Source organism: Bufo bufo, chromosome 1 (genome assembly GCF_905171765.1).
Source record: "Bufo bufo chromosome 1, aBufBuf1.1, whole genome shotgun sequence".
Taxonomy (NCBI): domain Eukaryota; kingdom Metazoa; phylum Chordata; class Amphibia; order Anura; family Bufonidae; genus Bufo; species Bufo bufo.
Window position 1 is genome coordinate 113,073,012 of NC_053389.1, and position 16,360 is coordinate 113,089,371.

Consider the following 16,360-nt stretch of genomic DNA (forward strand, 5'->3'; position numbering starts at 1 on the left):
TAATGAGTCTTAACAAGGTCTGAAAAGTCATTTAGTTTTGAGCTAAGCGCAGAAGGGGCCTCATTTAACCTCCATGGTTCCAGAAGAGGCAGCGATGATTCATTGACAGAGCGCAGGTTTTCGGACTCAATCGTTTGAGGCCTATTAACCATTTCAGCACACTTCCCAAGGGTGAGGGCTTGGATCCCCATTGCCTTTCTGTTACTGCGCTTTGGTCTGTCTCAGGCAATTTGTAATGGCCGTAGCCTGTGCATATTTACAGTGTAAGGGTCCAGTCACACGTCCGTATGTGTTTTGCGGACCGCACATCGCCGGCACTCTCATAGAAAATGCCTTTCATAGGACATGTTCTATTTTTTTGCGGAACGGAAGTGCAGATCCGCAAATGCGGATGCGGACAGCACATTCCGGCCCCATGGGAAAATGAATGGGTCTGCACCTGTTCGGTAAAATTGCGGTACGGATGCGGACACATTTTGCGAACGTGTGAATGGACCCTTATGGTGTCTCTGTGCCCCCATATAGATGTATTCCTGCAGTCAGTGCACCAAACACTGGTGCAAGGGAAAAGTAGAGTAGTCGCCCATAGCAACCGAGTCACTGCTTTTATTTTCCAAAGGGCCTCTGTAAAACAAAAGCTGGAATCTGATTGGCAGCTATTATGAGCAATATGGCCGCACTTCCTGTTGCCACTTTTGCCAAATGGTCGCCACAACAAAATAAAAAGGAAAGCAACACCAGCACTGCCACGTGCACACAAACAATCCAGTGTAGCGGCCCATCAGACAAGTGGAGCTTGGTGGTGCTCAGCCAGTCATATGTCCAAAGGGCCCATCCCCCCTCCTTCTTGATGGACATTGCCAGGCGAGATGACTATGCCGAAACCTCAATCAAAAGGAGGAGGAGCAAGCGTGCACAGAGTGGCCTGGGCACGCCCTCGATGCACTTAACAGCTCATTTGCATATGTATAAAGTACTTTTTCTCCAGCAGTTGATCACTAAGTGAAAGGTATCATTACATTAGGGTTGTTGCGATACCAAAATTTTGATTCGATTTTAATATCGTAAAAAAAGTATTGCGATATTTGATACCACACGAAAAAAATAAAACGCCAAAAAAGTGGAGATATTTTTTTAATAGTTTGCACTTTTTTGGGCGTGGTGATATATAATATGTTTATTTATTGTTTATATATTTTATATTTAAAATTGGGAAATGGGGTGATTTTAAACTTAATATTTTGGTGTTTTTATTTAATTAACTTTTTATTAAATTTTTTTATTTTTATTTAATAACTATTTCCCCCCTTAGGGGCTAGAACCTGGGATATTTCCATCCCTTGTCCTATTCACCCTGATAGAGCTCTATGACAGGGTGCTGCGAGCTGCGGCCGTTAACCCCTCGGGTGCCGCACCTGAGGGGTTATCTGCCGCGGATCGCAGCGCCCTGTCATAGAGGTCGGGTGGCGGCTATGTGATTCTGCCGCCGGCACCCCCCTCCTGTATTTGTATTAAAAGGTTACTTATCTTTATTGGTGGTGCAGTGGCCTCTGCCCCTCTTTCCTCTTATTGGCAGCAGTGGCACAGAGGGGGGGAGAGACTCCTTCTCCCCTGTGCTGCTGAGGGAACACGGCGTGCGCTGAGAGCAGCGTGCGCCATGGTCTCTGATACTAGGCTGCGCAGTAGCGCAGCCTAGTATCAGTAAATATCAAATCCGGTATCAAATAGATACTGGTACAAAAGTATTGATAATTCGATACCCGCTACAACCCTACATTACATTCAGCTGAGAGAGATCTTCAAGACATTGAGAGAAAAACTGTAAAAATTCCTCCAACACTTCTTAAAACACAATTCCTTTACGGTCACATCCTTAAAGGGGTTTTTCCACTTCTGATGATTTCTGTTTTACGTCTGGCATTGAATGGGCATGATCACATGCTCAGCTCTAGCCAATGACTGGCTTCAGTGGTGACGTGCTGTCGGTCATTGACTGCAGCGGTACATGTAACCACGCCTATGCACCGCCGGATGTAAATCCCGACCTCCCAGCACTGCCGGGGTAACATAGCATTATATAGATTTATGATGCTATGTAACCCTTACAGTTCTGGAATGTACAGTATTGGATAGCACTGACAGCATTATGTCGGTGTTCTTAAAGGGTTTCTGTCACCCCATTAAACCGTTTTTTTTTTTTTTTCTTTACTAATAATCCCTATAGTGCGATCTCATGATACATAAGCAAATTAATCATTTTGGTTCAGTAGAATTTGCTAAAAATCGATTTTTAAAATATGCTAATTACCTTGCTACCAGCAAGTAGGGCGGCTACTTGCTGGTAGCAGCCGCATCCTCTGATGGTAATGACGCCCCCTCGGCATGCTGATTGACAGGGCCAGGGAAGGGAATCGTTCTCTGCTGGCGCTGTTAGAATTTGAAATTCTTCAATCTTCGTACCTGTCTTCAATCGGCGCAGGCGCACTGAGAGGCGGCCGCTCTCTCGACCGCTCCATCCTCAATGCGCCTGCGTCGATGACGTCATCAAGTACACCCGGAAGAGATTTATTATTAATAATCGTTGGTGGTATAGTGTTAATAACTGTCATTTTTATAAAATTATTTTTTCCCATTTCGTTGGTGGTTTTTGTGGCAGCATGCTTATTATGTACATACTTACCTGATTCGAGCATCCAGCGACGTCACCAGACTCTCCGCCTCCTTCCAGCGATGCCGGCGTCTTCTCTTCCGGGTGTACTTGATGACGTCATCGACGCAGGCGCATTGAGGATGGAGCGGTCGAGCGAGCGGCCGCCTCTCAGTGCGCCTGCGCCGATTGAAGACAGGTACAGCGCAGGCGCGAGATTTCAAATTCTAACAGCGCCAGCAGAGAACGATTCCCTTCCCTGGCCCTGTCAATCAGCATGCCGAGGGGGCGTCATTACCAGAGGAGGATGCGGCTGCTACCAGCAAGTAGCCGCCCTACTTGCTGGTAGCAAGGTAATTAGCATATTTTAAAAATCGATTTTTAGCAAATTCTACTGAACCAAAATGATTAATTTGCTTATGTATCATGAGATCGCACTATAGGGATTATTAGTAAAGAAAAAAAAAAAAAAAAACGGTTTAATGGGGTGACAGAAACCCTTTAAATACACTCTAAGGGTTACATAGCATCATAAATCTATATAATACTATGCTACCAGTCAGTTTCGGGAGGTCAGGACGGGAGCTGCTGCACAGTCACGCTGCGAGTCCGATGTGTGGAACTCGCTCGTCTGAAAGGGGCCTAAATTGTCAACTGGGTGTTACCATTGTTCTTTCAGAGTGATTTGTCCCAACACACTGTGACCCTAACAGATTCGGACTGTGTAGGGGCACACCCTATTGACAAGGAAAATGTTAAGTCAGTTGACAGTTTAGTCACACATTTCCACAGGAAATACTTGAGTGACAGGACAGCGCAGTTCCTAAGGGTATGAGCATGCAGCAGGAAAAAAACACATAGTAAAAATGACATGTATAGAGGAATATACTGAGTCTTGGATTTCTGCATTGAGTTTGCTGCAGGGAAAGCTGCTGATCTTGCTTTTTCACAATCCTCCAAAAAGAGTTTTTCTAATATGCAAATTCCCCCCAGGTGCAATGAGGGCGGTGCCTTTGCACCCAGAGACACCCCTCCCTGTCTTCTGTGCCTCGCCCCCACTGCTGTGATGGATGGGCCAGGCAGTCCCTGAAGTCTAGAGGGACGTGTAGATGGGCAATCTCCATCTCTTTACTGTGCATGTACAGAACGAGACTTCAGGGACTGCCTGGCCTGTCCATCACAGCGGGGAGGGCGCAGCATAGAAGACAGGAAGGGGAACCTCTGGGTGCAGTGAGGTGCAAAATCACCGCCCTCGTTGCACCTAGGGGATCATTTTCGTAATAATTTTTTTGGGCGAGGATTGTCATAACATATGGTGATGCCAGAGACATCATCAGACATCATGCTTACAAGAGCAGATGGACAGCTGCCGACCGTTTCACATAGTGGTATATGGCGCCAGAGGCCTTTTTTAAAAGGGTTGTCTCATGAAGACATATGGATACATGGACATCACACAGGAAGGGCTCCCCCGATCAGGACCCCCCTTCTAATCCAGAATGGAGAGCGACTCTGTAGGAGAAGCTTCCGCTTTGGTTGACTTTGAGGGGTTGTGTCACTTCAGCAAATGGCATTTATCATGTAGAGAAAGGTACAAGGCACTTACTAATGTATAGTGATTGTCCATATTGCCTCCTTTGGTGGCTGGATTTATTTTTACATCACATTATAGTATTATACACTGTTCGTTTCCATGGTTACGACCACCCTGCAATCCAGCAGCGGTGCTTGCACATTATAGGAAAAAGCACCTGCTTCTCTGGTGGCCGGGACTGTAGGAGCGCACATAGGTTGGTGCTTTTTTTCCTATAATGTGTAAGCACGTCCACCACTGATGGATTGCAGGGTGGTCGTAACTATGGAAACTAGCATGTGATGGAAAAATGAATCCAGCCGGAAAAGGAGGCAATATGGACAATCACAATACCTTAGTAAGTGCCTTGTATTAACTTTCTCTACATGATGAATACAGTTTGCTGAAGTGAGAGAGCCCCTTTAAGCTTAATGCCGGCCTGGTTGTTGCTTCCCTGGCAAAATCAGTGTGCCCTTTTAAGATAGGAGCCCCGCGGCTCCGTAGAGCTGCCCTACAGGTTTAGGGTCCATTCACACGTCCGTAACTGTTTTGCGGTCCGCAAATTGCCGTGGTTGTGGACAAGAATAGGACATGTTCTATTTTTTTGCAGGGTCGCGGAACGGAAGTGCAGATGCGGACAGCACACAGTGTTGAAAATTAATGGGTCCGCACCCGTTACGAAATTTTGTTCACATGTGAATGGACCCTTATACCCTGTGTAATATGTTCTGGCTCAGGCTTTCACTTGTGAGTTATCATTAACCGGGGTGTAATGCTCCTGTCATGATTCCCCTTCTCCCCCTTCCCCCCCATGTGCTTAGGGTTCTGCCATAATCAATATGTAGGCCTTATAAATATTCTATGTGGACGTTCGCCCTCTGTTACCATGGTGATACGAGGACGATCCTGCCATTTGTCTCACATATTTATATGATAGACACCCAAGCAGATCTCCGTTCAAATGAGATTTTTCTAAAAACAGATGGTTTGTACATATCATAAAGACACCTGAATGTAACTTATGGATTTACATATTCCATGATGTATCCCTCTTGTCGGACTCCTTGTATGGTGCAGTCATAAAACTTCCTGTCCTTGCTGGTCGGCTGCTGCTTTATCACAATGTCCTCCGCTCAGAACCGGGGTGCCCAACTTGATCCCATATGCACCAGCGTATGTCCTCCCCGATCCCAATTTGCAGCCTGCATTACATCACAGAGCTGCATTCACTGTTCTGATGGCTTCAGAGCTGAAATCTTCCCCGAATCTGCTTGCAAGCTCTGGTGGTTTGATCTGTATTTCTATAGATGGAGGACCCCTTTAATGTTGCACCTGTGACGATACAGCTTTAAATTCAGTAGAAGAGATTCCCTCTTCCACTGACCCGCATTGCAGCAGCCGTTCAGATAGGTTACTGTTACAGAATCTCCAGTCACCCAGGTGTCTGGTGCCGCCGCTGACCTCTCGTCATGCCAGCGGCTGGTGATTTACTCTGCACCCCAGGGAATATTGCGGTTTATCTGCTATGCATCCGTTCTTTTGGCTGCTGTGACACTTCCCTAATAGGAGCTGTCAGTTTCCCCCTCATGTCTGGTGAGTGCAGGATGATTGCCGCTTGCCAAGCAGCGCTGGCGAGCTTCTGTCACGGGGAAAGTGGCCCATTTGTATTCAGCCCTTACAGAGAAATATAAAGTCATGATCTAAATTTACTTTCACATTAGCGGTTTCCGGCCCTCCGTGCTGCCGCAGGTTTGTGTGATTTCCCGCTGGCTGCTTTCATACAGCATTGGCACTTCTCCTTGGCACCTTCATGTATAGACCCTACATGACATCACCCGGGCTGCCACGTCATCTGCTGTTACCATAGGCTGCTCTCCTGTCTTGTTGGGTGGAGGAGATGCTTGCGTCCCTATAAAATCACAAGTGTCTTGTATTTCCTCCTGGAAAATAGATAGATGGGTGTCATCATTCCCCTTGTTTAATAGGGTGTATAACACCCAGTTGTCAATGTATTCACACATTTCCAAGAGGAATAATCGAAGCACCCTGCAATGCAGAGATCTAAGGCGAGATCTGGCCTCCGCAGGATCGTTTAAAGAGGCCCATCCTGCTTTTCTGAAGTGTCCGTTTTAGTAAATCATATTCCCGCTTGAAATAACCCATTTGGAACATCTTTTCTTAGAACTATGTTGTTCCTCTGGTTTTTCTCCTACACATTTAAAAATAAATTGATAAGTGCATGTTACTACTTGGGTGGTGGTCCTGTACAAACTGGCATTGTCCAAGCAGCGCTAGCAGTGCCACCAGGGAGAATGGTAACCTCCCAGGTGTCAGTGCATTCATACATTTTTAGGAGGTATAAAAGAGTATTCTGAAAAGATGTGTCAGAAATTTCCTGAAAGAGACATGTCAGGAGAGGGGACGGGTTCTCTTTTTGATTTTGGGCCTTTTTCGTTGTCCGTTGCTGTAGAGACCGGCAACACTCGTCCACCATCTTGGCTTGTTGTTACACCAAGGCTTTAAGACGAGCAGTGATGGATCCTTTATTACCACTCTACAGCCATGTAAAGCAATGGTGGTAGGTTAACTACAGCTGGGATCAGCAACCTCCTGCACTTCAGCTGTTCTGGGACTACAACCCTCAGAATCCTCTTTTTTCACTTCTATGGGAGTTACAAGAACAACTAAGTGTGCATGCTGGGAGTTGTAGTTGGAGTGCCGAAGGTTGCCGATCCCTGCACTAGGGCTAATTCACTTGCTTGATGAACCCATGGTTTCCCCTGTGTCTTTTCCAGCAGTGTGCGGGCGTCATGCTACCTGTGTATCTGCATTGCTTTCCTATATGTCAGTGAATTGTATATCTCTGCTGTATGCCTGACCTGTATGATGTCCTCCTTCCTGCAGGCAGCCGGGTTGACTCTTCTTGCATTAGGTGTTTACTCTGCCAAGAACGCCACTGGTGTAGCCGGTCGGTACATTGAAGCACGCCTTGGAAAGCCATCGCTGGTTAGAGACACCTCCCGTATTACAGTATTGGAGGCAGCCAAGCATCCAATAAAGGTAAGGACTTGTAAGGAGGGCAGTGTGTCAATGGTGGAATAGCATAACCCTGAGGACCTCTATTGGAGAGCTCAGCTATGTCTGTCCTGTTCTGCCAGTGGTGCACAGTCAGCAGCCCCCAACCATCTGGACCTGGACATTCTTGTCTGTACCTGGTGGCTGCTCATACGTCAGACAGAAGATGAGTGGCATGCAGTGCAAGAGCAGGGACGGGCGATAGCTAATGCTCCAGAAAGGAGTAGATGAGGCAGCAGTCTGTCCATGCATCTCTGGCCAGTGGAATTTATGGTTTGGTAGGATACCATTGTTTCATTGGGATGTATGGATTACTTTAGAAAAAGGGTCTGCTTGATATAATCCCTCAGATTTCCCTCTTGTACTCTTCTTGGAAAGGTATGGTACACCACCAGAACCTTACCCTATTATACCCATCTTTGCCCCTATCCTCCATACACCCAGTCAGAGCCCCACTAGTAGGAATGTCCATACCAAGGGGAAATCGACCCAAGAAGGATTTATTCTTTCCTGAATAAGTATGGAAGATGCCGCACACTCCTTTCCCTAAACCAGTAAGATGCCCCTGCTGAAAGTAGATTGCAAACACTTATAACCAATTGTAACATAAGTTACCTTACTAGTGGTTCTCGTTCCGCGGCGTCCATCTTCCTCTCTATGCAGTATGGGGATCAAGCTGGGTCTGGGTATGGGTCTGGTTTCTAAGATGCGGATTATGCCCCGGCCGGTGGCGCAATACCGTGCATATAAGTTATACCTCGCGCTCTTAAGGAGCGAATAGTGACGTCACTATACAAACTACGGATAGTTGCGAGTACCAAACTTCCTTCCAACGCGTTTCAGACAGTATGCTGTCCTTTATCAGGGAAATGGATTGGTATTCCATTTATTCCAAATAAAAGGGTAAAAAATATTGGTCAGAACATAAAGCAGTTATATACTGTAGTTATATTTGACTACCTTGTACCAAGTTTTAATGTCTTTTTAATATATATTTTTAGGTCACCAAACGCCTTTTCAGCAAAGCTCAGGATGCCTTAGAAGGAGTCGTTCTTAGTGTAAGTATATCTAGTAGAGGTACCGTTCTTGGCGATAATACAATACAATACAGTTCAGGAGATGAACAAATTTCACTCATTTCTAGCCTTCATCTGTGATGTGAGGAGTGGACTATAGCAGAACATCCAGTCTGTGAGCCCCTGTATATGACATTGGTGGGGTTAGTCTGACATTATGGCATAAGTTCACCACCTACACCATTTACACGCCATCATCCTCCTGACTGATTTACAGCTCTTTGTCATTCAGAGCTGCATTTAGAATTCTGCTGCTTTTCACCCTGAGCTCACGGCAATCCCTCCTGGCTCAGTGTCTGTATACAATCTGTGCTCTGCTGAGTTTTTTGTAATTTCCATAACTCTCATAGAATCTTGCTTGGGCATGGTGCTGGATCTCCTTAAAAATAGCAGTCCTGTATGGAGACTTACTGGAAGTACTCCATGGTATGTAGACCAATTGAGATATCTCCCAAAGAAGAGAGGAAGGTGTCGCTCGCGAGATGGTTCTCTTCCTTGGGAGATGCCTTTCATAGAATCAGTATGGAGTAGCAGTGGCCATGCTCAGCCACCTTCCCTTGTAAACTCACTGGGAGGAATGGGGGGTGTCGGCATTGCTGAACCCCAACAATCTACTGTAGAATCGCCTATCCATTAGAGGCGATAAATTCTTCCAGCTGGAATACCCATTTAATGTGAACCTGCCCTTTAAATCCCACTGATGTTCAATACTAGAAACTACAACCCTCAGCCGATGTAGCTGATGATGGGCACTTTTGTCCTTAAGCTCTTTTTATCACCATGGTCCCACACCCCTGCTTATACCCAGTGACCAATGAGGTTATGTACTAAGCAGGTTAATTGGTTGAGCGACTCCTTCCATTAACAAGCCTGTCTTTAGAAGCTCTGCCATAAAAGACAGGTGTTTTAGTTTTGGACTTGGCATGTGACTGCTATTGGTTGAGTCTTAAAGATGGCACCACCATCCCCTTCTGGCAGTTAACCACCCTTCTATAGGTGGCATTTCTGGGCGTGGAGTGAGCAGTTTTTTTCTGTGTTGCAGCCAAAACTGGAAGAAAGAGTCCGAGATATTGCGATTTCTACAAGGAACACAAAGCAGAACAAAGGTCTCTACAGGAATATTTTAATGTATGGTCCTCCAGGAACAGGAAAGACACTCTTTGCCAAGGTAAGGCAATTATGGGCAGTCAGTTTCCCATCACATCATGGGGTGGCTGGGTCATAGTAGAACTGTAAATCCAGACACACAGCAGTTCTAGTTAATGGACCGACTGGAAAAGATTACCTTCAAAGGGGCTTTCACAGCATCAAAATCCATACCCCGTCCACGGGACAGAACGCGTCTTGTGGAATGTCTCCTCAATGTTTCCTCAATCATTAGTGGTAGGAAAAAATACATGTATACATACCGCCCAAATGACAAAGAGGGACAATAGCACGGGTGTAACGGCAAATTGTATACTATGCCACGCCTATAACTCCGCCCAATGCATATATGTACATGCCCAATCCTGCCCAGTCCCCTTATTGCCCCCACACAGAAGTAATATCTACATTGTGCGCCCTTTTCAGTAGTTATGCTCACGTCGATCCCTCCTTTCAGTAGTTATGCCCACATTCCCTCCTTTCAGTAGTTATGCCCACGTCGTGCCTCCCCTTTGGTAGTTATGCCCACATCGTGCCTCCCCTTTGGTAGTTATGCCCACGTCGTGCCTCCCCTTTGGTAGTTATGCCCATGTCGTGCCTCCCCTTTGGTAGTTATGCCCACGTCGTGCCTCCCCTTTGGTAGTTATGCCCACGTCGTGCCTCCCCTTTGGTAGTTATGCCCACGTCGTGCCTCCCCTTTGGTAGTTATGCCCACGTCGTGCCTCCCCTTTGGTAGTTATGCCCACGTCGTGCCTCCCCTTTGGTAGTTATGCCCACGTCGTGCCTCCCCTTTGGTAGTTATGCCCACGTCGTGCCTCCCCTTTGGTAGTTATGCCCACGTCGTGCCTCCCCTTTGGTAGTTATGCCCACGTCGTGCCTCCCCTTTGGTAGTTATGCCCACGTCGTGCCTCCCCTTTGGTAGTTATGCCCACGTCGTGCCTCCCCTTTGGTAGTTATGCCCACGTCGTGCCTCCCCTTTGGTAGTTATGCCCACGTCGTGCCTCCCCTTTGGTAGTTATGCCCACGTCGTGCCTCCCCTTTGGTAGTTATGCCCACGTCGTGCCTCCCCTTTGGTAGTTATGCCCACGTCGTGCCTCCCCTTTGGTAGTTATGCCCACGTCGTGCCTCCCCTTTGGTAGTTATGCCCACGTCGTGCCTCCCCTTTGGTAGTTATGCCCACGTCGTGCCTCCCCTTTGGTAGTTATGCCCACGTCGTGCCTCCCCTTTGGTAGTTATGCCCACGTCGTGCCTCCCCTTTGGTAGTTATGCCCACGTCGTGCCTCCCCTTTGGTAGTTATGCCCACGTCGTGCCTCCCCTTTGGTAGTTATGCCCACGTCGTGCCTCCCCTTTGGTAGTTATGCCCACGTCGTGCCTCCCCTTTGGTAGTTATGCCCACGTCGTGCCTCCCCTTTGGTAGTTATGCCCACGTCGTGCCTCCCCTTTGGTAGTTATGCCCACGTCGTGCCTCCCCTTTGGTAGTTATGCCCACGTCGTGCCTCCCCTTTGGTAGTTATGCCCACGTCGTGCCTCCCCTTTGGTAGTTATGCCCACGTCGTGCCTCCCCTTTGGTAGTTATGCCCACGTCGTGCCTCCCCTTTGGTAGTTATGCCCACGTCGTGCCTCCCCTTTGGTAGTTATGCCCACGTCGTGCCTCCCCTTTGGTAGTTATGCCCACGTCGTGCCTCCCCTTTGGTAGTTATGCCCACGTCGTGCCTCCCCTTTGGTAGTTATGCCCACGTCGTGCCTCCCCTTTGGTAGTTATGCCCACGTCGTGCCTCCCCTTTGGTAGTTATGCCCACGTCGTGCCTCCCCTTTGGTAGTTATGCCCACGTCGTGCCTCCCCTTTGGTAGTTATGCCCACGTCGTGCCTCCCCTTTGGTAGTTATGCCCACGTCGTGCCTCCCCTTTGGTAGTTATGCCCACGTCGTGCCTCCCCTTTGGTAGTTATGCCCACGTCGTGCCTCCCCTTTGGTAGTTATGCCCACGTCGTGCCTCCCCTTTGGTAGTTATGCCCACGTCGTGCCTCCCCTTTGGTAGTTATGCCCACGTCGTGCCTCCCCTTTGGTAGTTATGCCCACGTCGTGCCTCCCCTTTGGTAGTTATGCCCACGTCGTGCCTCCCCTTTGGTAGTTATGCCCACGTCGTGCCTCCCCTTTGGTAGTTATGCCCACGTCGTGCCTCCCCTTTGGTAGTTATGCCCACGTCGTGCCTCCCCTTTGGTAGTTATGCCCACGTCGTGCCTCCCCTTTGGTAGTTATGCCCACGTCGTGCCTCCCCTTTGGTAGTTATGCCCACGTCGTGCCTCCCCTTTGGTAGTTATGCCCACGTCGTGCCTCCCCTTTGGTAGTTATGCCCACGTCGTGCCTCCCCTTTGGTAGTTATGCCCACGTCGTGCCTCCCCTTTGGTAGTTATGCCCACGTCGTGCCTCCCCTTTGGTAGTTATGCCCACGTCGTGCCTCCCCTTTGGTAGTTATGCCCACGTCGTGCCTCCCCTTTGGTAGTTATGCCCACGTCGTGCCTCCCCTTTGGTAGTTATGCCCACGTCGTGCCTCCCCTTTGGTAGTTATGCCCACGTCGTGCCTCCCCTTTGGTAGTTATGCCCACGTCGTGCCTCCCCTTTGGTAGTTATGCCCACGTCGTGCCTCCCCTTTGGTAGTTATGCCCACGTCGTGCCTCCCCTTTGGTAGTTATGCCCACGTCGTGCCTCCCCTTTGGTAGTTATGCCCACGTCGTGCCTCCCCTTTGGTAGTTATGCCCACGTCGTGCCTCCCCTTTGGTAGTTATGCCCACGTCGTGCCTCCCCTTTGGTAGTTATGCCCACGTCGTGCCTCCCCTTTGGTAGTTATGCCCACGTCGTGCCTCCCCTTTGGTAGTTATGCCCACGTCGTGCCTCCCCTTTGGTAGTTATGCCCACGTCGTGCCTCCCCTTTGGTAGTTATGCCCACGTCGTGCCTCCCCTTTGGTAGTTATGCCCACGTCGTGCCTCCCCTTTGGTAGTTATGCCCACGTCGTGCCTCCCCTTTGGTAGTTATGCCCACGTCGTGCCTCCCCTTTGGTAGTTATGCCCACGTCGTGCCTCCCCTTTGGTAGTTATGCCCACGTCGTGCCTCCCCTTTGGTAGTTATGCCCACGTCGTGCCTCCCCTTTGGTAGTTATGCCCACGTCGTGCCTCCCCTTTGGTAGTTATGCCCACGTCGTGCCTCCCCTTTGGTAGTTATGCCCACGTCGTGCCTCCCCTTTGGTAGTTATGCCCACGTCGTGCCTCCCCTTTGGTAGTTATGCCCACGTCGTGCCTCCCCTTTGGTAGTTATGCCCACGTCGTGCCTCCCCTTTGGTAGTTATGCCCACGTCGTGCCTCCCCTTTGGTAGTTATGCCCACGTCGTGCCTCCCCTTTGGTAGTTATGCCCACGTCGTGCCTCCCCTTTGGTAGTTATGCCCACGTCGTGCCTCCCCTTTGGTAGTTATGCCCACGTCGTGCCTCCCCTTTGGTAGTTATGCCCACGTCGTGCCTCCCCTTTGGTAGTTATGCCCACGTCGTGCCTCCCCTTTGGTAGTTATGCCCACGTCGTGCCTCCCCTTTGGTAGTTATGCCCACGTCGTGCCTCCCCTTTGGTAGTTATGCCCACGTCGTGCCTCCCCTTTGGTAGTTATGCCCACGTCGTGCCTCCCCTTTGGTAGTTATGCCCACGTCGTGCCTCCCCTTTGGTAGTTATGCCCACGTCGTGCCTCCCCTTTGGTAGTTATGCCCACGTCGTGCCTCCCCTTTGGTAGTTATGCCCACGTCGTGCCTCCCCTTTGGTAGTTATGCCCACGTCGTGCCTCCCCTTTGGTAGTTATGCCCACGTCGTGCCTCCCCTTTGGTAGTTATGCCCACGTCGTGCCTCCCCTTTGGTAGTTATGCCCACGTCGTGCCTCCCCTTTGGTAGTTATGCCCACGTCGTGCCTCCCCTTTGGTAGTTATGCCCACGTCGTGCCTCCCCTTTGGTAGTTATGCCCACGTCGTGCCTCCCCTTTGGTAGTTATGCCCACGTCGTGCCTCCCCTTTGGTAGTTATGCCCACGTCGTGCCTCCCTTTAGGTAGTTATGCCCACGTCGTGCCTCCCTTTAGGTAGTTATGCCCACGTCGTGCCTCCCTTTAGGTAGTTATGCCCACGTCGTGCCTCCCTTTAGGTAGTTATGTCCACGTCGTGCCTCCCTTTAGGTAGTTATGTCCACGTCGTGCCTCCCTTTAGGTAGTTATGTCCACGTCGTGCCTCCCTTTAGGTAGTTATGTCCACGTCGTGCCTCCCTTTAGGTAGTTATGTCCACGTCGTGCCTCCCTTTAGGTAGTTATGTCCACGTCGTGCCTCCCTTTAGGTAGTTATGTCCACGTCGTGCCTCCCTTTAGGTAGTTATGTCCACGTCGTGCCTCCCTTTAGGTAGTTATGTCCACGTCGTGCCTCCCTTTAGGTAGTTATGTCCACGTCGTGCCTCCCTTTAGGTAGTTATGTCCACGTCGTGCCTCCCTTTAGGTAGTTATGTCCACGTCGTGCCTCCCTTTAGGTAGTTATGTCCACGTCGTGCCTCCCTTTAGGTAGTTATGTCCACGTCGTGCCTCCCTTTAGGTAGTTATGTCCACGTCGTGCCTCCCTTTAGGTAGTTATGTCCACGTCGTGCCTCCCTTTAGGTAGTTATGTCCACGTCGTGCCTCCCTTTAGGTAGTTATGTCCACGTCGTGCCTCCCTTTAGGTAGTTATGTCCACGTCGTGCCTCCCTTTAGGTAGTTATGTCCACGTCGTGCCTCCCTTTAGGTAGTTATGTCCACGTCGTGCCTCCCTTTAGGTAGTTATGTCCACATTGTACCCCCCCTTCAGTAAGTTATGCCCATGTCGTGCCCCCCCTTCAGTAAGTTATGCCCACGTCGTGCCCCCTTTCGGTCGTTTTGTCCACATTGTGCCCCCCATTTAATAGTGCTACCTCTGTTAATAAAATAAAGCAACAAAATACTCACCTAGGCGTTCCTTGATGATCGGAGCACATCCGGCGCTTCCTAGCAGAGACAATGCGGTCACACACAGGTTGTGCCTGCTGGGCTGTGTAGGAGGAGAGCACAGACTGATTCCCAGGCCTACAGCAAAAGAAGAATCAAGTGTGTACCATAAAATCAGGATTATATATATATATATATATATATATATATATATATTTATTTATTTTTAGAGCATTCAAAAAAATGCACATCTGATGCATTTCGACCAACAAGCATCTTATATGTGTATTTGTTGGGGGTTGTTCAACTTAATGGTCTGATTTATGGTGCACATATGTTAACTGTACAATACACTGCCCGTGGACAAGACTGGCTTTGTCCAGTTGTGCCACTAATAACACTTATTCCCTTTGATCGCTGGCGTCCCAGGGAGCGGATTCCTGATGATCATCTACTTGTCCTGTGACTAGGGAGTGATTATTAGTGGCTCAACCACTTTAAAGAGAGTCTGTCAGCAGGTTTGACTGCTGACAGCACTAGGTAGAGACTGCAGAGAGGGCAGTACACATATGTTTTGTGGAACTTTTCTCATCTGGAGTAGTGTGAATATGAAGTTTTATTCTGCTCTTGCAAGTGCCCTGGGGGTGGGGCATCACTGTCAAGTGCTCTCTGCATTGAGCTGCTTCACAGCCCCTCTGCTCTGAGTAGCAGCTGTAACATCCAACCAGGAGACCAGCTGTCACTTAGAGCAGAGGGGAGGGACTGGGAAGCAGCTCAATGCAGACAGCACTTCACAGTGAAGCTCCGCCTCCAGGGCACTTGCAGGAGCAGAATCTGGCAGAATAAAAGCACATATTCACACTACTCTGCTTGATAGATCTCCACAAAAGGTATGTTTGTCCCACTCCCTAGCTAGTGCTGTCAGCAGTTTAGCCTGGTAAAAACTACTGACAGATGTAATTTAACTCTGTAGCTGCTGAAATTCATGTATACCTACCGTATATACACTGCTCAAAAAAATAAAGGGAACACAAAAATAACACATCCTAGATCTGAATTAATTAAATATTCTTCTGAAATACTTTGTTCTTTACATAGTTGAATGTGGTGACAAAATCACACAAAAAAAAAAAAAATGGAAATCAAATTTTTTAACCCATGGAGGTCTGGATTTGGAGTCACCCTCAAAATTAAAGTGGAAAAACACACTACAGGCTGATCCAACTTTGATGTAATGTCCTTAAAACAAGTCAAAATGAGGCTCAGTAGTGTGTGTGGCCTCCACGTGCCTGTATGACCTCCCTACAATGCCTGTGCATGCTCCTGATGAGGTGGCAGACGGTCTCCTGAGGGATCTCCTCCCAGACCTGGACTAAAGCATCTGCCAACTCCTGGACAGTCTGTGGTGCAACGTGACGTTGGTGGATAGAGCGAGACGTGATGTCCCAGATGTGCTCAATTGGATTCAGGTCTGGGGAACGGGCGGGCCAGTCCATAGCATCAATGCCTTCGTCTTGCAGGAACTGCTGACACACTCCAGCCACATGAGGTCTAGCATTGTCTTGCATTAGGAGGAACCCAGGGCCAACCGCACCAGCATATGGTCTCACAAGGGGTCTGAGGATCTCATCTCGGTACCTAATGGCAGTCAGGCTACCTCTGGCGAGCACATGGAGGGCTGTGCGGCCCTCCAAAGAAATGCCACCCCACACCATTACTGACCCAATGCCAAACCGGTCATGCTGGAGGATGTTGCAGGCAGCAGAACGTTCTCCACGGCGTCTCCAGACTCTTTCACGTCTGTCACATGTGCTCAGTGTGAACCTGCTTTCATCTGTGAAGAGCACAGGGCGCCAGTGGCGAATTTGCCA

The 16,360-nt window shown here is 49.0% G+C and overlaps 1 protein-coding gene across 1 annotated transcript in view; it reads left to right on the plus strand.

Annotated features, from left to right (window-relative positions):
* The window catches only part of ATAD3A (ATPase family AAA domain containing 3A), a 100,513-nt gene that overhangs the window by 44,551 nt on the left and 39,602 nt on the right, over nucleotides 1–16,360 (plus strand). The window contains exons 8-10 of the mRNA XM_040428041.1: nucleotides 7,125–7,280; nucleotides 8,297–8,353; nucleotides 9,414–9,539. Coding sequence (XP_040283975.1) covers nucleotides 7,125–7,280; nucleotides 8,297–8,353; nucleotides 9,414–9,539 — 339 coding nt within the window. The remainder of the gene's footprint in view (nucleotides 1–7,124; nucleotides 7,281–8,296; nucleotides 8,354–9,413; nucleotides 9,540–16,360) is intronic.